Here is a 25041-nt window from a genome sequence, read left to right as displayed (position 1 = left end):
GCTGGGAATTAGAATAAAACATCCCAAAAAGAGCAAGGGCCCAAGGGACCCGTACGAAATTGGGCTGCAAGCCAGAAAGAAGCGAGGCTGCAGGCCCAATAATAAGTATCTAAGATTTGAAATAAATGTGATGTAAGAAGGAGGAGGTGATCTCCCTCACCAGGATTGGGGTGCACATCCAGGAGCACACCTTACCCTGGAGCCTGGGGCCTGGCCTCCCTCTGCAGCAACCAGTGAGACAAAGATGGGCAAGGCCCTGGCAGCCCCGGCCAGGTACTTGAAGTTAATCCCTTCTCAGCTCAGTGGGGTAAAGGGCTACCGTTCTGAGGAATCACTTGAGTCCGTCCTACCTGGGTGTGCCTCCCATCTATCCATTTGCAGGGGTCCTTTGCATTCCTTTACGTCTGTGAGTTTTGTCTCTTATGGCTTTGGGTGTGACCTTGTTACATCTGCCTCTGTAAGTGCTCTTCCTTTCCATCCATGTTTATAGGTGTCCTTTTCCAGCCCATTTATGTCTGCTTGTAATGATCTGCTGTGCGCCTGTCCTTCCCTGTCCGCTTGTCATTTTGTATCCTTTTCTTGTTTACCCATCTCTGCCCCTTCCTGTCTGCCTGTGACTGAGTGCCCTCTACTTGTCTGCCCTGTATGTGTGTGTCCTTTACATGCTAATCCATCTTTGTGTGGGCACCATCTCCCTGTTCCCAGATTGCAGAAAATTATATTAAGCAAAGTCAGAGAAAAGGCTGTTGAAGTTTTGGGAGGAGGCTGAAGAGAAAATTGGAAAGATTGATGAGGAAGGACAGTGATGACCACAATGCAGAGAGATAGTGAAAGGCCCAAGCTTGAATCCTCTTATCAGAGGAGCCAGATATGGGGCCCCTCCTCCCCAGTCTCTCCAGCCTTCAGAGACAAACTCCATGCTGCCTTCTCCATGAAGGCTCCTTAGAGCTATCTCCTCCCTGCTCTGGATGCCAGAGCATTTTTGTGTGTGTGTGCACCTGTGCTCAAACTTTAATGTGCATAAGCATCACTAGGAAAGCTTCTGAAAAATATAAATTCCTGAAATCTAGCCTAAGAGATTCCTATTCAGTAGATGTGGGTGGGGCCTGGAAGCCTGGATCTGTAAGAAACTCCTCAGTTGGTTGCAAACCAGGCACTGAGGACCACATTGAGAAACTAGACCATCAAGTCCTACCTCACAGCTAGTATGCCTTGCACAATGCTGATTTCTAAAACCTGCTTTTAAATCTAGGTTCCCTAACATACTCTGGTGACTTTGTGCCGTCACTTCTCTTCTCTGAGTCTCACTTTCCTCCTTTGAAAACTGGATAAAGTAGACCGGGCGTAGTGGCTCACGCTTGTAATCCCAGCACTTTGAGAGGCCAAGGCGGGTGGATCACGAGGTCAGGAGTTCGAGACCAGCCTTGCCAAGATGGTGAAACCCCATCTCTACTAAAAATACAAAAATTAGCCAGGTTCGGTGGCAGGCGCCTGTAAGCCCAGCTACTCGGGAGGCTGAGGCAGAAGAATCACTTGAACCCGGGAGGTGGAGGTTGCAGTGAGCCGAGATGGCACCACTGCACTCCAGCCCAGGCAACAGTGCAAGACTCCGTTCCGTCTCAAAAAAAAAAAAAAAAAAGAGAGAGAGAGAAAGAAAGAAAGAAAGAAAAATGGATAAAGTAGGTCGGGCATGGCAGCTCATGCCTGTATCCCAGTACTTTGGGAGGCCGAGGCGGGCAGATCTCCTGAGGCTGGGAGTTTGAGACCAAAGTGACCAACATGGAGAAGCCCTGTCTCTACTAAAAATACAAAAATTAACCGGGTGCAGTGGTGGGTGCCTGTAATCCCAGCTACTCAGGAGGCTGAGGCAGGAGAATCACTTTGGGAGGTGGAGATTGTGGTGAGCCGAGATCACACCATTGCACTCCAGCCTGGGCAACAAGAGCGAAATTCAGTCTCAAAAAAAAAAAAAAAAAAAAAAAAGAATGAAGTATTACCGAGCCCTGTCCTTTATGTGAGAAAAGCCTGATATTTAACACACAGTGAAATGATTTAGAGCTAAGAGAAATGATTGTCCTTGTTGTCAACACATCTTGCCACCTTGCAGAGAAGCCCCTAAGGGACAGGGATCTGTCTCAAGTGTTTTCTTTTTTTTTTTTTTTTTTTTTTGGAGATAGAGTCTTGTACTGTCGCCCATGCTGGAGTGCAGTGGCGCAATCTCGGCTCACCGCAACCTCCGCCGCCCAGCTTCAAGCGATTCTTGTGCCTCAGCCTCCCGAGTAGCTGGGATTACAGGTGTGCACCACCATGCCCAGCTAATTTTTGTATTTTTTAGTAGAGATGGGGTTTCACCATGTTGGCCAGGCTGTGTTTAACAAATGTTTTCTAAGCGGGGTCCCCTTACTGTGAAAATTAATGATTCACCTTATTGGGTATAAATCCTCAAAAAGTTGTTTTCAAGCAAGAAATTGATAATAGAAACCTCATGATAGTGAAGGAAAGGGGATTTATTTCTCATTATGTACCATTTTATACCTTTAGAAATTTGTAACTGGGCAAGGCCAGGTGCGGTGTCTCACGCCTGTAATCCCAGCACTTTGGGAGGCCAAGGCGGGCAGATCACCTGAGGTCAAGAGTTCAGACCAGCCTGCCCAACATGGAGAAACCCCGTCTCTACTAAAAATATAAAAAGTTAGCCGGGTGTGGTGGTAGGCACCTGTAATCCCAGCTACTCAGGAGGCTGAGGCAGGAGAATCGCTTGAACCCAGGAGGTGGAGGTTTCAGTGAGCCAAGATCATGCCACTGCATTCCAGCCAAAACAAAACAAAACAAAACAAAACAAAAAAGAAAGTTTTAACTGCGCACAGTGGTTCACGCCTGTAATCCCAGCACTTTAGGAGGCCAAGGTGGGAGAATCCTTTGAGTCTAAGAGTTAGAGACCAGGCGTGGTAAAACCTTGTCTCTACAAAAAAAAAAAAAAAAAAAACAGGAAAAAAAAAAGCCGGGCATGGGCTTGGTGGTACACACCTGTAGTCTCACCTGGTTGGGGAGGGCTGAAACAGGAGGATCGCTTGAGCCTGGGAGGTTGAGACTGCAGTTTGCAGTGAGCCGAGATCACACCACTGCACTCCAGCCTGGGTGACAGAGCATGACCCTGTCTCAATAAAAATTTTAAAGGATAGAAATTTAGGCCGGGCGCGGTAGCTCATGCCTGTAACCCTAACACTTTGGGAGGCCGAGGCGGGCGGATTGCCTGAGCTCAGGAGTTCGAGACCAGCCTGGGCAACACGGTGAAACCCCGTCTCTACTAAAAATACAAAAAAGTTAGCTGGGCGTGGCAGCGTGCGCCTGTAGTCCCAGCTACTTGGGAGGCTAAGGCAGGAAAATTGCTTGAACCTGGGAGGCGGAGGCCGCAGTCAGCCAAGATCACGCCACTGCACTCCAGCCTGGACAACAGAGCAAGCCTCCGTCTCAAAAAGAAAAAAAAAAAAGAATAGAAATTTGTAACTGATACATCTATGACCCTTTCGAAAGTAATCATAATAAAAGTTTTCCAGTAAAAGAGAATGAAATGAATAAATATATATGTTTCCCTCCTAAAACCTTACTGAAACATCAGTAAAGATTTTTTTGAAAAGGTATTAAAGATCATTTTGAAAAACTTAAACCCACAAAGATGGAGAGTTCAGAAGAGAAGACAACACAGTAACAACATTTTGGAAGGTGGAAAAGAGATGCACCAGGGGTAATTGGGCACATCCAAGAGAGCTGAGAACCAAGGTGGCCTTGGGAAATGCTGAGAATCAATGTTTAGAGTCTGACACCAGGGAGTCCCCCTAAAACTCCCAACCAGATCACCCTGATAGAAAGGTTTTTCTTTTATTTTTTTTGAGACAGAGTTTCACTCGTTGCCCAGGCTGGAGTGCAATGGCGCCGTCTTGGCTCACCACAACCTCCGCCTCCCAGGTTCAAGTGATTCTCCTGCCTCAGCCTCCCGAGTAGCTGGGATTACAGGTATGTGCCACCATGCCCGGCTAATTTTTGGTTTTTCTTTTTTTTTTTTTTTTTTTTTGAGACAGAGTCTTTCTTTCTCGCCCAGGCTGGAGTGCAGTGGCGCGATCTCAGCTCACTGCAAGCTCCGCCTCCCAGGTTCACCATTCTCCTGCCTCAGCCTTCTGAGTAGCTGGGACTACAGGCACCCGCCACCACACTCAGCTAATTTTTTGTATTTTTAGTAGAGACGGGGTTTCACCATGTTAGCCAGGATGGTCTCAAATTTCCTGACCTCGTGATCCGCCCACCTTGGCCTCCCAAACTGCCAGGATTACAGACATGAGCCACCACGCCCGGCCAATTTTTTGTATTTTTAGTAGAGACGGGGTTTCTCCATGTTGGTCAGGCTGCTCTCGAACTCCCGACCTCAGGTGAGCCGACCACCTCAGCCTCCCAAAGTGCTGGGATTACAGGCGTGAGCCACCGCGCCTGGTCATGATGTAAAGTTTTTAGTATGACAAGCCCCAACCAGGTACTCAGAGGTACAAAGTGGCTTTTCTAGCCCACTTCTGTTATACATGAGCAGGAATCAAGGGTTATATATTGAGGAAAGCCTCCAATAAAAATAATAGAGATAAAACAAACAGGCTACTCTGCCCAGCTAAATTTTTTTATTTTTAGTATAGACAAGGTCTCACTAAAGAGGCTACCAGCCTCTTGACGAGGCTCATCTTGAGCTCCTGAGGTCAAGCAATCCTCCTGCCTCAGCCTCCCAAAATGCTGGGATTACAGGATTACAGGCATGAGCCACCATGCTCGGCCTGTTTTTTCCTTATATGAAACTGTTGTTCATGTAATTGTTTGTTTTCCTATTGTTTGTCCTTTTCTTTATTGATTTGTAAGAGTTTTTTTAGTGTCTTGAGATATATAGATATATATATGGATATATAGAGATATATATATATATATATATATTTTTTTCCTTAATTCAGGATCTCACTGTGACATCCAGGTAAGAGTGCAGTGGTGCTATCTGGGCTCACTGCAGCCTCAACCTCCCCAGCTCAAGCAATCCTCCCACCTCAAGCAATCCTCCCACCTCAGCCTCAGGAGTAGCTGGGACCTTACAGACCCATTGCCACCAAGCCTGGCTAATTTTTGTATTTTTTATTTTTTTTTAATAATTTTTTTTTTTTTTTTTTTTTGAGACAGAGACTCTGTCGCCAGGCTGGAGTGCAGTGGTGCGATTTCGTCTCACTGCAACCTCCGCCTCCTGGGTTCAAGCATTTCTCCTGCCTCAGCCTCCCGAGTAGCTGGGACTATAGGCACGTGCCACCACACTCAGCTAATTTTTGTATTTTTAGTAGAGCCGGGTTTCACCATGTTGGCCAGAATAGTCTTGATCTCTTGACCTCGATATCCACCCACCTCAGCCTCCCAAAGTGCTGGGATTACAGGTGTGAGCCACCATGTCCGGGCTTTTTATTATTTTTTATTTTTTGGAGACAGAGTCTCACTCTGTTGCCCAGTCTGGAGTACAGTGGCACAATCTCAGCTCACTGCAACCTCCGCCTCCTGGGTTCAAGTGATTCTCCTGCCTCAGCCTCTCGAGTAGCTGGGATTACAGGCATGTTCCACCACGCCCGGTTAATTTTTGTATTTTTAGTAGAGACAGGGTTTCACCATGTTGGCCAGGCTGGTCTCAAACCCGACCTCAGCTGATCCCCCTACCTCTGCTTCTCAGTGTGCTGGGATTACAGGCGTGAGCCACTGCGCCCTGCCTGTATTTTTTTGTAGAAACATTTTTGCCATGTAGCCCAGGTCTTGAACTCCTGAGCTCAAGCGATCTGCCTGCCTCAGCCACTCAAAGTGCTGGGATTATAGGCGTGCGCCACTGCGCCTGGCCTCTTGATATAATCTTATTTTGGTTTCCACGTATACTTTGAATTTTAAAGATACCGGGGAAAAAAAAAAGGCTGGGGGGAAAAAAGCAAGGAGAGGTCAGGGAAGGATAAAATTTGGAGAAAAATAAAAGCTCACAAACAGGAACGATGAAGTCAGAGCAGGATCAGGGTGTGTCAGGGTGACTGACAGGCCCCAGGGCTGAAGAGGAAAGGACTCATGGATGAGCCTCTTTCTCAGTCCTGGCCAGCCACCTGTCATTGTCATCTTTAGAACTACTCCCATCCCCCAACACTCATCCAGGGCCTGGCACACACCTAACAATGCCCAAGGCTTATATGTGAGAGAGAATAAATTAATGACCAGGTGAATGAGTGAAGCCCTGAGCCCATAGGCAATGTGGTGGCAGAAATGGCCTTTCAGCCCCCACCCTGCCATCTGTCCTCTACAGAACCACAATCAGCCTCCACCAGCCTGGCCAGAGCTACTGCCCAGCATGTGGGGAGGCTACCTCTACCCTGCGAGAGAGGGCTCAATCTTATTAGTCCAGAAAAGAGGACTTGGCCCCTCCTCACTCACATGCCTTCCTGAGTCCTCTCCTCCCCAGGCCTCTGTCCCCAGTGTCTCACCAGCAACACCCTTGTGGGAAAGGGCTGAAGAGTATGACCAGGCCTGCTCAGAGCCATGGCAAATCTGTTGGCCTGACTCTGGCCGCACATCACATTACTTTAATCTCCAGGGACCACGGGAATGCAGACATACCTGGGGGCTGTGGCTGTACAGAATGGTGGGCTTCTCATCTAACATATGGCACCCCTGTCTGTAGGCAGCAAAGTTACTTCCAGTACTGCTTGTCAGCAAACTCCTGCAAACAATATTGCTATGAATGGCCTTCTATCTTTTTCACTTTGCAAAGTGGAAAGAAAAATGGTGAGAGATCCTCACTCCTGAATAAGATGAAATGTATGCAGTATTATTTACTACTGCATTGTCTGTGTTATCAAAAGAAACAACCTAAATGCCCATCAACAGGGGGCTGGTTAAATAATGTGTAATAGTTCCAGTCCTGGGATGCAAGTAAAATAACAATTTATGATACAGAAACATTGTAAACTATTACCATTAAAATGAATGGGGTGGGCCGGGGGTGGTGGTTCAAGCCTGTAATCCCAGCACTTTGGGAGGCCGAGATGGGTGGATCATGAGGTCAGGAGATCGAGACCATCCTGACTAACACAGTGAAACCCCGTCTCTACTAAAAAAATACAAAAAACTAGCCGGGCGTGGTGGCGGGCGCCTGTAGTCCCAGCTACTCAGGAGGCTGAGGCAGGAGAATGGCGTAAACCCGGGAGGTGGAGCACTCCAGCCTGGGTGACAGAGCGAGACTCCATCTCAAAAAAAAAAAAAAAAAAAAAAAAGAATGGGGTGGCAGAGCACAGTGGGGTGTGGTGGCTCACACCTGTAATCCCAACACTTTGGGACACTGAGGTGGGCAGATCACAAGGTCAGGAGTTTCAGACCAGCCTGACCAACATGGCGAAACCCCGTTTCTACTAAAAATACAAAAATTAGCCGGGCATGGTGGCATGCACCTGTAATCCCAGCTACTCAGGAGGCTGAGACAGGAGAATCACTTGAACCTGGGAGGTGGAGGTTGCAGTGAGCGGAGACCGTGCCACTGCACTCCAGCCTGGGTGACAGAGCGAGACTCCTTCTCAAAAAATAAAACAAAAAAAGAATGGAGTATGGGGTGGATCTTTATGTACTAATATGGAGTCTCAAAATATATTGCTGAGTAAAAAAGAGCAAAGTGTATATGGTGTGTCACAATTTGTGTAAAGGAAATAGATATCTCTGCATTTGCTTGAAAATTAGAAATAATATTACTGGAAGAATACACACAAAATTAGTAATATTTCTGCCTCTAAGGAGAAAACTGGTTTGTAAGGGAGAGGGGTAACATGGAGATGACTTTTCAGTAAATCACTCCCTTTACCTCCTAAAGTTTGCATCATTGGCATGTATTACCTACACAAAACATTAAACCAGATTTTAAAGATGGTGGCCTGGAACTCATGAAGATCTTCAGGTGCTTCGACTGCTTCCTGCCCTACTAAGGGTGAAGATCTCTCCTTTGACGGCCAAGGAGCCATTCATTGTCACCACAATTCTTGAAAAGAGCTGAAAAAAGAACCCAGGAATACAACTCCCCAGGAGCCTCCACAGTCCCTTCCCCATGCAGGTACACATGTCACTCAGCCAGGACTGCTGCTGTCCTCCCTCTCCTGGCTTAGCAACTTCAGGCCCTTCCACCTCTGTACTGCTGCCAGATAAAACTTCTAGAAATTCACCTCTGCTCATGTCTTTCTCCTGGCCAAATCCTCTTATAGCAATTAAATCTAACTCTGGGGTGTCTGACTCAGGCACTTTTTTTTTTTTTTTTTAAGATGGAGTCTCGCTCTGTCGCCCAGGCTGGAGTGCAGTGGTGTGATCTCGGCTCACTGCAACCTCTGCTTCCTGGGTTCAAGTGATTCTCCTGCCTCAGCCTCCTGAGTAGCTGGGATTACAGGCACCCACCACCACGCCCAGCTAATTATTTAAACTTATTTATTTTTATTTATTTATTTCTCTGGGTTTTTTTTGTTTGGTTGGTTTTTTTTGAGACGGAGTCTCGCTCTGTCGCCCAAGCTGGAGTGCAGTGGCGCGATCTCGGCTCACTGCAACCTCTGCTTCCTGGATTCAAGTGATTCTCCTGCCTCAGCCTTCTGACTAGCTAGGACTACAGGTGCACACCACCACACCCAGCTAATTTTTGTATTTTTAGTAGAGATAGGGTTTCACCATGTTGGTCAGGCTGGTCTCGAACTCCTGACCTCAGGTGATCCACCCGCCTCGGCCTCCCAAAGTGCTGGGATTACAGGTGTGAGCCACCGCGCCCAGCCATATCTTTTCATTCTTCAAGTGACTCCAATGTGCAGCTCCAGTCGACAGCCACTGCCCTGGAACAAAGGTGTCCAATAGAACTTACTGCAGTGATGGAAATGTTCTGTATATACACCATACTAGCCATATGAGGCCACTGAACACTTGCAATGTGGCCAGTACAACTAAGGAACTGAATATTTAACTGGACTTAATTTTAGTCAAATTAAATTTAACTTTTTTTTTTTTTTTTTTCTTTTTTGAGACAGAGTCTTGCTCCCAGGCTGGAGTGCAGTGTCACGATCTTGGCTCGTGGCAACCTCTGCCTGTCGGGCTCAAGTGATTCTCATGCCTCAGCCTCCCAAGTAGCTGGGACTATAGTTGTGCTCAACCACACCCAGCTAATTTTCGTATTTTTAGTAGACATGGGGTTTCACCATGTTGGCCAGGCTGGTCTTGAACTCCTGGCCTCAAGTGATCCACCCGCCTTAGCTTCCCAAAATGCTGGGATTACAGCACTTTGCCCGGCCTTTAATTTAAATGTAAATGGCCACATGTGTTGGCCAGTAGTGACTTAGAGAATAACTCTTCCAATTTTCCCTTTTCTAAAAAACAGAATCCAGGGGAACATCACACACTGGGGCCTATCATGGGGAGGGGGGAGGGGGGAGGGATTGCATTGGGAGTTATACCTGATGTAAATGACGAGTTGATGGGTGCTGACGAGTTGATGGCTGCAGCACAGCAACATGGCACAAGTATACATATGTAACAAACCTGCACGTTATGCACATGTACCCTAGAACTTAAAGTATAATAATAATAATTAAAAAAAAAAAAAAAAAACAGAATCTGGCTGGGCACAGTGGCTCACGCCTGTAATCCCAGCACTTTGGGAGGCTGAGGGAGGTGGATCACCTGAGATCAAGAGTTCAAGACCAGCCTGGCCAACATGGCAAAACTCTGTCTCTACTAAAAATACAAAAACTAGCTGGGCGTGGTGGCGCACAACTGTAATCCTAGCTACTCAGGAGGCTGAGGCGGGAGAATTGCTTAAACACGGGAGGTGGAGGTTGCAATGAGATGAGATTGCGCCACTGCACTCTAGCCTGGGCAACAGGCAAAAAAAAGGACCATCTTTTTAAAAAAATAACTTTTAATTATGTTGTATCTATATACAGAGGAGTTAGAAAACATAGGCATTTTAAAGAAAAATAGCTAATACTATAATACTAACAGCTAATAGCTAACACATGGTAATAGTACCTGCCATGGGCCAGGCACTGCTCTAGGCATTTTACATATATCATATATATTTACTGGTTTAGCAACATCCCCCTTTACAGATGAGAAAACTGAGAAACAGAACGGTTGAGTAACTTGCTGCAGGTCACACAGCTGGCAAGTGGTATAGCTGGGATTCAAACCCAAGGAAGCTGACTCCCAACTCCATCCTAAACACCCTCACCCACTGTGGTACTGCCAGCTTTGTCAGGGCATAATGCCAGTACCTCAGAAGCTTACTGCAAAGGAATCCATTTTTTTCAAACCAAATATTACACAAAATCTAATATAACAATAAATACAGTGATAACCAATTTTATTAAGCACTCATTACGTCCCAGGCTCTGTGCAAGTAACTTTATTTATTTATTTATTTATTTATTTTATTTTTTTTTTTTTTTGAGACGGAGTCTCGCTGTGCTCCCAGGCTGGAGTGCAGTGGCCTGATCTCGGCTCACTGCAAGCTCCGCCTCCTGGGTTCAAGCGAGTCTCCCACCTCAGCCTTCTGAGTAGCTGGAATTACAGGTGGCCTGCCACCACACCTAGCTAATTTTTGTATTTTTTAGTAGAGATGGGGTTTCCCCATGTTGGCCAGGCTGGTCTCAAACTCCTGAACTCAAGTGATCCACCCACCTTGGCCTCTCAAAGTGCTGGGATTACAAGCGTAAGCCACCTCACCCTGGCCTAAAGAACTTCAGTGTATTCATTCACTCAATCCTAATTACAACCCATTTTCTGGAAATGAAACTGAGGCTCAGGGTAGTTAAAAGTGTCTTTCCTAAAGTTACACACAAAGTGTCTGTGGTGGTGGCAGTACTCAGGCTGTTATCTCTACAGCCCATACTCTCAACCACTCTGACTCCACATAGAATGCACAAAGGCAGGGCTGCTCTGTTATTTTGGGTGGCGTGGGTGGAAGTAGGCAATGGAGGCACAGTTTTCAAAGCCACTGGTCTAATCTAACCATTCTTCTCTTCTTCATTTTACAGAGGGTGTAACTTGGGCCAAGAAGTCGTGATATGAGCAGGTCATACGGTGTTGAGGGCCAAACCCCTCGACTCCGTTGGGAGTTAAAGGGAAGGAAGTGGACATTTCCTTTGAACCTATGAATGAGCAGGTGAGGTTTTGTATTCTCATTTTTCACAGTGGAAGAAAATTTTGTTTAGAAATTCTAGTTAAGTAATTTACCCAAAGCCCTAAAGCGAGTAAACGGCCAGCAGGATTCAAACCAAGTCCCTTGACATGACAAACCAGCTTCTTTCCACTAGACCACCCCTTCCCCCAATACAGTAAACTCCACCTCTCTGCTCTTGTCAGCAACTTCCTGATCTGTACAGAAATAAGTTTGCCACCATTTTGCCTGACCTCCTCCAGAGAGGAGGATCCTAGAGCCAGATCTGCACCCCACAACCCTATCTGCTTTGGGGCCCCAAGTCCCTCAACTTCTGTCCTGACCTCTTTCCCCACATAAATGTAGAAGTGCGCACCAGCATCAACGGAATCATTTCACTGAGACATTTGTAAACTAGTTCCAACGTGGGCTGGTGGGTTGAGGGCTTGTGAGTTGTGTTGTTTTAGACCCTTACTACTCAAATGATGGTTCTAAGCAGCAGCAACAGCACCTTGGAGCGCATTAGAAATGCACACACTCCAAACCTCCTGAATTAGAATCTACTTTTCGTTTTGTTTTTGAGACGGAGGTTCACTCTTGTTGCCCAGGCTGGAGTGCAATGGTGCCATCTCAGCTCACTGCAACCTCTGCCTCCCGGGTTCAAGTGATTCTCCTGCCTCAGCCTCCCAAGTAGCTGGGATTACAGGCTCCTGCCACCACACCCAGCTAATTTTTATTTTGTATTTTTAGTAGAGACGGGGTTTTACCATGTTGGCCAGGCTGATCTTGAACTCCTGACCTCAGGTGATCTACCTGCCTTGGCCTCCCAAAGTGCTGGGATTACAGGCGTGAGCCACCGTGCCCAGCATAGAATCTACTCTTTTAAAGAGATTCCCAGGTGATTTGATTGCACGTCTGCAAAGCACTAGGTTAGATGTGAATCCCAGGGGAAGCAGGCTTATGCCCTCCTGTGTAACTGACCCTCTGCAGCTCTTGGCTTAGTTGTTAGGGGCAGCTGCGAGTTGGCTGATGATGTTACTGTAAGGAGAACTTGGATATTAAATTGCAACCAAGGCCTGGGAGATTACTGCAACAAAGGGAACCCTGGTTGTATTATTGCAACCAGCATCTGCATGGTGGACTGAATGAGAGGCCCAAGAGATTTTGCTGCAACAAGAATTTAGAAGCCTATTTCCACTTCCAAACTGGCTATTATAATGCAACAAAGTGGAGAAATTGGAAGAGCTCTTGCCTTTTACTAAATTGAGTGTACCAAATTGGAAAATAGTTTAAAAGCATGTTTGTTGGCTGGGCGCAACAACTGCTCACGCCTGTAATCCTAGCACTTTGGGAGGCCAAGGCTGGTAGATCAAAAGGTCAGGAGTTTGAGACCAGCCTGACTAACATGGTGAAACCGCATCTCTACTAAAAATACAAAAATTAGCCTGGCGTGGTGACGCGTGCCTGTAATCCCAGCTACTCAGGAGGCTGAGGCAGGAAAATTGCTTGAACCTGGGAGGCAGAGGTTGCAGTGAGCCAAGATTGCACCATTGCACTCCAGCTCGGGCAACAGAACGAGACTCCGTCTCAACAACACAAAACAACAACAATTAAACAAACAAACCATGTTTGTTGCATTGCAACTGTGCATATTTATAATAATGACCTAGGCCGGGCGTGGTGGCTCACGCCTGTAATCCCAGCATTCTGGGAGGCCCAGGTGGGCAGATCACGAGGTCAGGAGTTCGAAACCAGGCTGACTAACATGGTGAAACCCGGTGTCCACTAAAAATACAAAAATTAGCTGGGCGTGGTGGCACACACCTGTTATCCCAGCTACTCAGGAGGCTGAGGCAGGAGAATTGCTTGAACCCGGGAGGCAGAGGTTGCAGTGAGCCGAGATCGCGCCACTGCACTCCAGCCTGGGCAACGGAGCGAGATTCTGTCCTAGATAGATAGATATATAGATAGATAGAATAAAATAATCACTTAGACAGTTAAAGGAAACCTGTCCTGATGCTGGACTTAATCTTGAAACATCTTCAAGAACTTGTGACAAGATTCTCTCCTAACAAAAAGATTAGCCTGATAGAATCTGGACTGTTACACTGACTGCATTTCAAAATGGAATGCATTGTAGAGCAAACACCAACTAGAACCTAGTTGCTCTGTTGCAACAAGTTTGAATTTGCTATGGAAACAAATCGACAAGCTTGTGGCTGAGGGCCTGCTTGGCTGTTTTCTTGCAATAGGACCTTCCAGAATGCCCCTCCTGTGCCAGCAGCCTGGTGTGCCTCTTATCACAAGGGGAACTATGGTTGAGAGGCCACACTGTTATAAAGGCAAAAGTCATGAAACATATTGCCATGGACATAAGGACAGCCAAGTGTCATGCAGGACTCTGGGAACAACTGCAGGCATCCCCTAATGACAAGCAGCCATTCTATGCCTCTGATGTTAGTTACCAGGGCAGTCATGTTATCCCATCTTACAGCAGAGGAAACTGAGGCTCAGAGTCCAGGAGGTTGTCCAAGTTCTCAGGACTGATGAACAGTAGGGTAGGATGTGGATTTGGAACTTTTGGCTACATCCTGGACTTCTTTGCAGGGAGACTTTGCATATGCTTTGAAATAGGATCAGGAAACGTGAGAAGAAAAAATGCATATTTTACCTATTCAAACCTAGCATATTTTGTTGCTAAATTTTAAGGACATGTAAATGCTGTAACATAAGATCCAAATATCTTATTTCTAAGGGAACATAGGTGTCTGGAATGTGGGCAAATACAGGGACAGCAAATCAAAGACGTAATTACAATGAAGTCTTATTTAGCGTAATAGAAGAGACCTGAGTTCAAGTTTTGGTTCTATCACTTCTTAGCTTATAACCTAGGCCAAAATGTAGTCTCAGAATTTGGCAAAATTCTACTCATTCTTTAATGCCCAGTTCAGTCACCACCTTTGTGAAGCCTTCCCAGACTCCCCTCCCCACCTTCTAAAAGAGGTAGCACCTGGCCCCTCAGTCTTCACAGTTTACCGAAAGGGTTGGGTTTATTGGCATTCTACTGTAACCCACTAGAACTGAGCTCATCTTTGCGGGGTTAACTAGCCATTGAGTCCAAGTCTCCTGGGCAAGACAGTAGCGTAGAGAAACGAGATTGAATGCACCCGGAAGGTGGCCAATTTGTGCCTCAACTCCTTGGCCATCTCCTGGCTACCAAATTCAAGCGTTTCCTCCTTAGCAAAGGCGGACGTAGGGCTCAAATCCCCGACGTTTCCAGGGCCACCCCACATACGGTAAGCACGGCGAGGTCCAGGGAGGACCCCAGTGCGCGGAGCGGCACGGTGCCCACTCCTCTCGCCCTGGGCGCCTAGCACACTGCCAAGAACCGCGGGTGCCCAGTAAATATTCGTGGATTGAGATGGAGCAGAGGGCAGGCGGAAACCGCGTATAGACGTCCACACTTAACTGCGCAGGGGCCGCGGTGGTGAGCACTCCGCGGAGGCAGGGGAAGGGCGGGGGCCGCTCCGTCCAGCCGGGCGCCAGCTCCTCCCGGGCGGGCGGGCACCCACCGACAGCGGGGACACAAAGCCTGCTCGGCGAGCTCGGCGATCGGCTCCTTATGCCTGTGCCGCCACGCGCCGTCAGGCGGCTCCAGGTTGGGCGTTGGGCCGTGGCAGGCCCTGGGCGTCAAGAAGCTGCACGCATCAAACCGCCGCGGGAGGGAGCGCGAGGCGGGGGGGCGGGGGGAGGAGGAGGAGTGGGCCCGGGAGGAGGGAGGAGGAGGAGGAGGAGTGGGGACCGGGCTGGGGGTGGAGGAAGAGGCCTCGCGCAGAGGAGGGAGCAATTGAATTTCAAACACAAACAACTGCACGAGCGCGCACCCACCGCGCCGGAGCTTTGACCCGATCCACGCCCGCCCCGTCCGTGTGGCGCGCGGGCGGAGACGCCGTGGCAGCGCCGGAGCTCGGGCCGGGGGCCACCATCGAGGCGGGGGCCGCGCGAGGGCCGGAGCGGAGCGGCGCCGCCACCGCCGCACGCGCAAACTTGGGCTCGCGCTTCCCGGCCCGGCGCGGAGCCCGGGGCGCCCGGAGCCCCGCCATGTCGCGATCCAACCGGCAGAAGGAGTACAAATGCGGGGACCTGGTGTTTGCCAAGATGAAGGGCTACCCACACTGGCCGGCCCGGGTGAGCAGCGCGGCCCGCCGCCCCCAACCCCCTGCGGGTTTGGGTTGCATAACACCGGGAAGGGCACGAACGCTCCGCGCGGCGCGGGCAGAGGTGGGGGCAGGGGGGTTGTGGGTCTCCGACTCTTTCCCTGTAGCTTCCAAGCCCACCCGCCGGTTATATAATGGTGGAGGCGGGCGGGGGTGGGGGTAGACACCTGGTGGGCACGGTGTCCGCGCGTAGTGGCGTGTGCACGGCGTGGGGATCCGAGGGCGCCGGTCACTTCCCGGCCCCCGGCTCCGCGTGCTCAGTTCCGCCCCCAGCCCCCATACTCCCAGAGGTTTCGAGCGCGAAGTCTGGCTTTGGGCCAGTCGTGTTATTCCTTCCCCCTACCCCAGGCGCCGCCGCCACCCCTCTTAAGACCCCCTTAGAGACCCCCAGTTTGTTCGTTGATTGTCGCCCCCAGTTCAGACTCTTCTCTTCCTGGATAAATGGTTAAGAAGGATCCCAACCCGGAGAGGGCTAGATGAAGGCGGAGTTCGCTTCTAGGAAACTTTGGTTTGGGGCATCTGTAAGAGGTCTAAAGTTGGGAAGGTCGAAGGATCGTTGGGGGCGGCGTCAGGGGATCTACCTGGCTTGGAAATTATCCGTCAGAACCCATCAGCCCTCAGCTCCACAGAAATATTCCTCCATATGCTGCTAACTCAAATTTAGGATTGAGGTGACAGGTTCCCTTGTGGTATTAGGAAATCCAGCCCAGACTCCCTCTTAGTATGGGTTGGGGGAGCCCAAGTTCCTTCCCTGGCTCAGATGTGAAGATCTTCCGCCAGAACGGCGCAGTCTCTGCCATGTGGTTGATTCAGCCCGACAGTATGAGCTCCCCCACAACCCCATCACCTGGCCAGGTGGGAGGGTGGGGCCCTGCAGCCGAGCCTGGTGTGCTCATCATGTTTCCCCTAAGGACTGAGACAGGTTAAGTAAGGAGGATGGGAGGTTGCCAGTTGCTGGAGGAAAGGAAGGGGGGTGGGGGTGGGGGCAGTGCATTTGGCACTTAAAGTTGGTGTAGAGGGGCCTTTGGTTTTGGGAGAGGGCATGACTCAGTATCCTAGAGTGCAGGACTGCTGTAGAGTGAAATCCAAGGGCAGAAGGACTGCATGGCTTTGGGGTGCTCTTCTCAGTGTAAGTCTGTGTCTGTCTGGCCCAGGCTCATTCAGGGTATCAGGCCAACTTTGGGGCCACTCAGAAAACTCAGAGACCCTTCCTCGCTGTGTACCCACTCCTTAGGAGTGTGCCTAATCCCACATGCCTTCAGCTCCTGGTTCCCTGAAACTTTCAGATGGATCAAATGAGGACCAGCTTCTGCTAATGGGAGAAGTACAAAGAGAAGTGGGACTCTCCGTGTGCGAACTGTTGTGTACTTTACCCTGCACCCTTTGACCCCACTGGCTTCTTGGCCCAGATGCCAAGGCCCTGGTGGGCAGGACAAGAACTGAACCCAGGTCTCTACTGTTCCTACCTCCTGAGGGTGGGACAAAGTCCAGAGGCTGGATAAGCCCTGGGGAGGGGGTGTTAGCTGGAATGTGGGTTGCAGGGAACCCCTTCTGCATCCGGTAAGAGAGAAAAGGGGTAGGGACACAGAAGGACCCACACTGGCCCCTGTGAGGAAGACCTCAAGTTTCTGGTGGCCTTTGGAGTAAGGGCAGTCCTTGGGACTAGGGATCCCATCCATTTCCTCTCCACTTTGGGCCTCCAGGACAGAAGGGAGGGACAGGGGAGGCAGCGTTTCTTCCTCTGTTCAGACCTGGACCTTTTAGATAAAGTTAGAACTGGGGTAGGGAGATCAGACTGGATCTCAAAGCGGTAGGACCCCACACTTTGCCTGTCTCCGGCTCTTGATTGTGATACTTGCAGGGAGGGCTACACCCAAGGCTGTTACTTCCCAGACACAGTCCCCTTGTACTCCAAAAGAACAGACCTCAAGTCTCCTCACCATTCCTTGGACTGTGTCTTAGTCCCTAGAGAGGCAGAGCCTGAGGGGCCCTTCCTGAGATGGATGAGAAGTAAGAGGGAACCTCACTGACTCCCCCATCTCATAGGAAGCCCGAATCTTCAGCCATAAAGAAGGCCCGTGCGTGGATTTTCCTTCTTCAATCCCCGCTGCTGAGGAGGATGGGTGATTCTGGGTGAAACTAGAAGGGCCCAGTGCTTGAGAGAGAGCCCAGCCAGAGGGGCCATGTGATAGGCAGGACCTGTCTGGAAGGATGGTGTGACTCCATCTTAACCTTCTCCTTTCCCTCTTCCGCCTGCCTAACTTCCTGGGGGATCTCCAAGTACTTAACAATTAACCTCCAATACTTCAGAGATTTTCCCCCCTGGTCCCTTTCTCCTTTGGCTGATTCCCGTTTCACAGTCCCAGAAAACCTTGGCAGCCAGGACCTCACCCGTCTTTCCTCCCTGTGCCCCTTCCCCCTGTACCTTCTCTTTTCTGCCTCTTGGGCTTGCCACACTTTCCTGGCCCCAACTGTCTCCTGCCCCAGATTTTCCGGTTCCTGGGTCAGGTTGGGCCTCAGCCCTGGGTGTGGTGGTCAGAACCCTGGTTGGCAGGCAGTGTGTGCTTAGCCTTCCCTGCTGCCTTCCTAAGTGTTGAGTCTGTTTTTAGTTTGAGGCGGGGGGAGAGGTGTTCAGTTCTCTTTCCCCACTCTACCTGAAAACTTCAGATTCCTCTTTGGACCCCAGAGAGTGTCTGTGGCTTGGGAGGCTGGTATTTCATGTGCTCAAGCCTGTCTGATGGAAACGGGCAAATGCAAGGCCTGAGAATAAGTAACTTGCCTGCATCTGGAATGGTTAAGAGGTAGCCGAGTTCCCCTATTACTGGCTAGTGGAGGGGGTACAGTGGGGTCCCCAGCACTATTTGGCGCCACCCTGACGCAGTTAGCCTTGACTCACTTGTTCTGAGTCACAGCCTGGATATAAAGGCACCGCCTGGAAGAGAGATGTCTGTATTGGGGTACGGGGCTCCCCCAAGACCTCATATCCTCTACATCTAGGAAGAACCGCCCTCCACTTCCAAATGTAAGAAAGGACATTTCCTTTGTAGCTTGAGGAATAGAGGTGCCACTGTAGAAGGGATTTCTCCCCTTTTGGTTGAAGGGTTAGGAATTCCATTAAGTGAAAAGAGCACATCTCCCCTGGCCCTTCCCTCACAAGTGCCTACACTCTAGGTGAGGGAGCCAGGTGGGATGATGCTTTGCGGGGAGGTGCCTATCTGCTCGGCCCGTCTTCCTCTTTCTTCCCTCTAGACCCATCCTTTATGTAGCTAGAAGTCAGCAGGGCTGGCATATCTGGTGTGCCTCATGCTATTTTTAATCCCTTTGGTTCTTTTGTTTCTCCCCCACCGCTGGGGCTAGGCAGCTGGTGGCCTCCTGGGTCCCCTGCCACACCATTCAGCTATCTGCCTCTGAGTTTGCTTTCCATGGGAAGCTGGGGTGGCACGAGACCATGGCCAGGTAGCCGCTTTGCAGTCTGTGCGTCTGCAAAGAACCTCATTTCTCCTTATTTCTGACCCTTCACTCACCCACCCCCTCTTGCGAAGCCTCAGTTTCTCCTCTTCCATCACACATTTACTGTGGGCATCTTAATGCCCTGGCTCAGGTGTGGGCGCTGAAAATGCAGAGCTCTAAGTCCCCTGCTGCACTCCCAGTCTTAGACCCTTCAGTCCCCACCCCCACCCCTGGTTCTGGGTGCACACAGATCCACAGAGGAAAGGCCTAGGGAAGGCGTTTGCTATTATTGTCCTATGCCTGCCTCGTGGGATCTCTAAGCCCTGGGGGCGCTCGTTTTGTTTTTTCTTCCCCCTGTTAAGAGGAGGGTGGGAGCTAGCTGGTAACAGGACCCAGGTGTCCTGGCTGAGGACTGGCTCCTCTGCCCCTGCTCCAGGTCTGGCTTCCTGAGAAGGACGCCTGCCTCCTCTCCGCACCCCCTGCAGCGGTAATCCAGCCCTAGCTGTGGTTTCCAGCACAGCCGGGGACCCAGGTGCCAGACTGCAGGCTTGGGGGTGGGGTGTGTGTTAGTGTCCCCTCCTCCCCAATCCGGAGAGAAGGCCCGGAGGGGGAGGGGCAGTCACATTCCTGGTTGCTGAGTGGCCCCAGGGGCGGGGTTGGGTTGTCATGGCGATGGGGATCGTGTTTGTGGGGGGAGCTGCGTGCCTTTCCACCCCCTGCTCTCACACCCGGTGTCTCCTGGTTGTGGGAAGGGCCCAGTTTGTGCTGGGCCTTCCTGGGGGGAAGGGCTGGACCTCTGTCCCCAGAGGCCACGGGGCAAGCGGGGAGGTGCCCAAAAGTCTGAAGATTCCAAGTCTGGGGCAAGATGCCCCTCAGATTCATGCCCAGGCCCCCACCCCCTCTCCTGGGTGTGTCTCAGCACATTCCCATCCACCCTGTCTCCCCAGGCCCCCAGTTGGGCCCTCTGTCCCTGTCTCTGTGTGTTAATCACTGCCTTGGCCTTTCTGTCCCTCCTGTTTGCGCCTGGGGCCCCAGTCATCATGGCCACCTGGCTTCTGTCCGGCGGGAAGCCTGGCTGCTGGGGCTGCTGCAAGTGCTGCTGGGAGTTGTAGTCCCCACCCGCCCCACCTTCCCCCTACCCTCCCCCGGCTCAGCTTGGCCTGAGCTTCCAGGCCTGATCTGGGAGAGGCTGGTGAGGCCACTGCCTCTGGATTCCCTGACCTCAGACTTCTGCACCTCTCACCTTCACCACAGCACTCCTCACCACACCTGGGGCAGGGGATTTAGTCAGGTGATCTAAGTCCGAAACCTGGTCCTCAACAACTTGCTGTGTTATTTTGGGCAAATCACTTGTTTTCTGGGCTCAGTTTCCTCATCTGTAAAATGAGAGTTTGACTGTGTGCCTTTCAGAGTTCCCTAGAAGCCTTTCGGCAGGTGTTGGATAGGCAGCCCTTTAACCTCACCCCTCCACTTCAGCGAGAGCAGCTTGCTTTTTTTATCTGTTTGATAAATTCATTCAGTAAATAATTGTATGCCTACTGTATGCTAAGCACCGTGCTGCAGATAAAAGCAGAGCTGGTCTCTGACCCTGGGGCTGGTCTAGTCCAGGTAGTGCACACAGATGTTAAATAATAATATGAATCAGTGTAAAATTAGAACTGGGAAAGCACTGTAAAGGGGAGGTCTCAGGAAAGAATTTTACCTAGCAAGTCAGCCAGGCCAGGAGTGATAGGGAAGCTTTCTGGAGGAAGTAATGGCGGAGCTGAGGCTGGAAGGATGATCAGGAGTGAGTGAGTATTAAGAGGCTGCAAGAACCATGGTCAGAGCAGAAAGGACAGTGTACTGGGAGAGGCTGATGACATGTAGGATGTACCGTGTGCCAAGTTATGGTCATTTCATCCTCACAGCCCTATAGCTTTAGTACTATGACTGTCTCCCTTTTACAGATGAGGAAACTGAGGCAGAGAGAGGTTCAGTAAGTTGCCCAAAGTCATACAAGTGGGGGCAGAGTTGGGATTCAGATCTTGCCATTGTGCAGAAGGGGTGAACAAGTGGGCCCTAGAGTCCTTAAAAGGTATTGAAGGGTTTTGAAGCAAGGTGACAAAATCCTTGGACCAACATTCCCAAAGGCCCACTCTGGCTGCATTGTGGAGAATAGATTGTGGAAAATGGAGATTGTGAGAAGAGTTAGAGGCAGTGGTTTTCGTCCAGGCAAGAGATGACAGTAGTTGGACCAAGGTGATGGCAAAGTCAGGGAGCTTTGTGGCGAGACACGTTGGGAGGCAAAATGGGTGCTGTCTGGCTGGTGAAGGAGAGGGAGGGATTCCTGGGTTTCTGTTGGGCGTTCATGTCTGACATTTGAATAAAGTGTCTGCTAGAAATGGTCCAAAAGCCATCTGGCTGACTCTCCTGGGTCCCTCTCAGTCTGATTTTATATAAATGTGCCTTGGAGGTCAGCACCCCTGCCTCAGACTCAAAACCTCAGGACTCTAGCTGACCTCACCCCCTCATCTCACCCCAGATTGACGAGATGCCCGAGGCTGCCATGAAATCAACAGCCAACAAATACCAAGTCTTTTTTTTCGGGACCCACGAGACGTGAGTGGAGGCCAAAGGGGTATCGGTCGGGAGAGCCCCGGGCGGACTACTTTGGGGAAGGAGAGGTGGTGTTGGTACCCCTTTCATGTCGGGCTGTGCAGCTCAGGGGCAGTGAGGGGCTTGAGAGCACAGTCTCCCATCTCTCACCAGGGCATTCCTGGGCCCCAAAGACCTCTTCCCTTACGAGGAATCCAAGGAGAAGTTTGGCAAGCCCAACAAGAGGAAAGGGTTCAGCGAGGGGCTGTGGGAGATCGAGAACAACCCTACCGTCAAGGCTTCCGGCTATCAGGTGAGCCACCGCCTGCCCCAAAGACCCCCTGGAAAGCAGATGTGGCCATGGGCTCTGGCAGCCCCTGGCCCACAGATGATGCTTAGTCTTCAGAAACTCCAGGGCTTTCAGGGTAGGAGCTCATCGGGGTGGTGGGAAGGGGGCTTCCTGCAAGAGGAGATAGGGTTGGGCTGTGTGGTGTAGTTGTGGTTAGGGACAACTGTGAGGCAGCAGTCTGGGGGGCAAGAACAGGATGGAGGCGGTAAGTGGGGACAGGCCTTTGTTGGGCCCAGTGTGAGTATAGGACACGGCCTTAACTCTTTCCACGAAGGCTTCCAGGAGGAGGTGCTTGTGAGCCGGGCAGGACGAGGCGGGAGGGTGGGGGGCGGGGGTTGGCGGGGAAAGGGTCCTAGCTCCCTTTGGGAGAAGTTGACCCGAGGTTTTGCCTCCTGCTCCAGCCCTCCCCCCTCCTGCACAGAGCCCTGCCTGCCCGGCCAGTGGGTTTACCCCGGGGCTAATCCGACAGAGGTGGGTCTCAAATCACTCGTGAGACTGGGCACCTGGGTGGGGGTGGGGGAGAGGCGGGAAAAGGAAGGAGTGAGTGGCTGAGGGAGGGTCTGGGGAGGGGGCCCAGCATGGCAGTGACTGGTGCCACTCAGCCTGTGCTGTCTCTGCTGCAGTCCTCCCAGAAAAAGAGCTGTGTGGAAGAGCCTGAACCCGAGCCCGAAGCCACAGAGGGTGACGGTGATAAGAAGGGGAATGCAGAGGGCAGCAGCGACGAGGAAGGGAAGCTGGTCATTGATGAGCCAGCCAAGGAGAAGAACGAGAAGGGAGCGCTGAAGAGGAGAGCAGGGGACTTGCTGGAGGTAACTGCTGCCTGCCTAGGGCCTGGGCCCTCCTCAGCATTCCCCATGAGGTATCCCACAAGAGCAGGGCTTTGCCTCAGAGGTGCCCAGTCTGAGAGGTAGATCCAGCCTCTAGCTTGGGGAGTCCCCAGCTGATGAAATGGGACACAGAAGTCATTTCAGCTAGTAGGGCTGGGGAAGGACTGGGTGTCAGCCTGGGAAGGAGGCCCGGAGGAGAGGAGTGGGTGGCTGGTGGCCTCCCTCTCCAGCCTCAGCCCGCTTCCTCTGTCGATCCTGCCTAGGACTCTCCTAAACGTCCCAAGGAGGCAGAAAACCCTGAAGGAGAGGAGAAGGAGGCAGCCACCTTGGAGGGCGAGAGGCCCCTTCTTATGGAGGTGGAAAAGAATAGCACCCCCTCTGAGCCTGGCTCTGGCCGGGGGCTTCCCCAAGAGGAAGAAGAAGAGGAGGAGGAAGAGGAAGAGGCTGCCAAGGAAGATGCTGAGGCCCCAGGCATCAGAGATCATGAGAGGTGAGTGAGCCCCCTGACCCCTTGGCAGCTGGACTAGTGGGGGCTGGTCACTCTCGGAGAGGAGGATGAAAAGGGCCTGCAGTGGCCAGCCTCTGGGGAGGCGGGGTGGGCTCTCCTAGGAGACTGGCACTGGCTGGGGCAAGGCCAGGCCAAGGCCACACCATTAACCCTTCTCCCCTCCAACCCTCCCTCACAGCCTGTAGCCACCAATGTTTGAAGAGGAGCCCCCACCCTGTTCCTGCTGCTGTCTGGGTGCTACTGGGGAAACTGGCCATGGCCTGCAAACTGGGAACCCCCTTCCCACCCCAACCTGCTCTCCTCTTCCACTCACTTTTCCCACTCCAAGCCCAGCCCATGGAGATTGACCTGGATGGGGCGGACCACCTGGCCCTCACCTCTAGGTCCCCATTCTCCTATGATCTGAGTCAGAGCCATGTCTTCTCCCTGGAATGAGATGAGGCCATTGTGTTCCTTCCGCTTGAAGCTATTTTCCAGGCTTCTGCTGGGGCCTGGGACAACTGTTCCCACCTCCTGACACCCTTCTCCCACTCTCCTAGGCATTCTGGAACTCTGGGTTTGGATCAGGGGTAGGAATGGAAAAGATGGAGCATAAACAGCAGGGTGGGCTTGTGGGGCCTGGGAGGGGCAATCCTCAAATGGGGCATAGGGACAGCACAGGAGGGCAGCCTCCTCCTGAGCTCCTGTCCCCTGCTACACCTATTATCCCAGCTGCCTAGATTCAGGGAAAGTGGAACAGCTTGTAGGGGAGGGGCTCCTTTCCATAAATCCTTGATGATTAACAACACCCATTTTTCCTTTTGCCGACCCAAGAGTTTTGGGAGTTGTAGTTAATCATCAAAAGACTTTGGGGCTTCCTAGTTGTTTGGGCCAAGGACCTGAGACCTGAAGGGTTGACTTTACCCATTTGGGTGTGAGTATTGAGCCTCTGTTCCCCTTAAGATCTCTGAAGCCAGAAATGGGATGCTTGGGAAGACCCCTAGCTGTCCTTTTCCCTCTCTGCACAGTGCTCAAGGCCAGCTTATAGTCATATATATCACCCAGACATAAAAGAAAAGACACATTTTTTAGGAAATGTTTTTAATAAAAGAAAATTACAAAAAAAAAATTTTAAAGACCCCTAACCCTTTGTGTGCTCCCCATTCTGCTCCTTCCTTCCCCATCGTTGCCCCCATTTCTGAGGTGCACTGGGAGGCTCCCCTTCTATTTGGGGCTTGATGACTTTCTTTTTGTAGCTGGGGCTTTGGTGTTCCTTCCAGTGTCATTTCTCATCCACATACCCTGACCTGGCCCCCTCAGTGTTGTCACCAGATCTGATTTGTAACCCACTGAGAGGACAGAGAGATATAAGTGCCCTCTCCCGCCCTCTTCCTACTGGTCTCTCTATGCCTCTCTACAGTCTCGTCTCTTTTACCCTGGCCCCTCTCCCTTGGGCTCTGATGAAAAATTGCTGACTGTAGCTTTGGAAGTTTAGCTCTGAGAACCGTAGATGATTTGAGTTCTAGGAAAATAAAACCCGTTGATTACTATATTGGATTCTGACTGATTCTTTGGGGCATATTGGTTAACTGAAGACAGAAAGCAGGGTAAGGGAATGCAAATGATTTCCAGATCATCTCAGATTGAGGTAGAGGGTGTCAGCCTCCTCCATTCTTAGGCATTTGGAAATCCAAACTTCTTGTGGGCAGAGTCCTAGAATAAACCACACCATTCATTCTACCTTTCCTGCCCAGCCACTGTTTAACGCACCTGGAAGAGGTTTTTTTTTTTTTTTTTTTTTTTTTTAAAAAGGGTTTGCATAAGAAGTGGGGTGTGGGAGGATGCCAGTATCCACCACAGCCCAAGATGAAGTGGGAGTTTGGAGGCTGATTGTATAAACAACTTTGACCCCAAAGGTCAAGTCA

At 50.7% G+C, this 25041-nt stretch overlaps 1 protein-coding gene across 8 annotated transcripts; it reads left to right on the top strand.

Annotated features, from left to right (window-relative positions):
• Positions 1–136: 136 nt before the first annotated feature.
• HDGF (heparin binding growth factor) lies at positions 137–24666 on the top strand. 8 transcript variants are annotated; one of them, XM_025395549.1, is made up of 8 exons: positions 137–273; positions 7901–8137; positions 11091–11218; positions 21401–21477; positions 21628–21766; positions 22426–22611; positions 22893–23119; positions 23316–24666. In XM_025395549.1, the coding sequence occupies exons 3-8, from the start codon at positions 11207–11209 to the stop codon at positions 23320–23322; spliced, it is 648 nt and encodes a 215-aa protein (XP_025251334.1). In that variant the 5' UTR covers positions 137–273; positions 7901–8137; positions 11091–11206; the 3' UTR covers positions 23323–24666. The 8 variants fall into 8 exon arrangements, with proteins under 8 accessions (XP_025251334.1, XP_025251329.1, XP_025251322.1 ...); XM_025395554.1 differs by lacking the exons at positions 137–273; positions 7901–8137; positions 11091–11218 and adding exons at positions 15454–15493; positions 16716–16878; XM_025395544.1 differs by lacking the exons at positions 137–273; positions 7901–8137; positions 11091–11218 and adding an exon at positions 14289–14508.
• Positions 24667–25041: the final 375 nt, after the last annotated feature.

This window comes from Theropithecus gelada, chromosome 1 (genome assembly GCF_003255815.1).
Source record: "Theropithecus gelada isolate Dixy chromosome 1, Tgel_1.0, whole genome shotgun sequence".
Classification (NCBI taxonomy): domain Eukaryota; kingdom Metazoa; phylum Chordata; class Mammalia; order Primates; family Cercopithecidae; genus Theropithecus; species Theropithecus gelada.
This window is presented reverse-complemented; position numbering and strand designations above follow the sequence as displayed.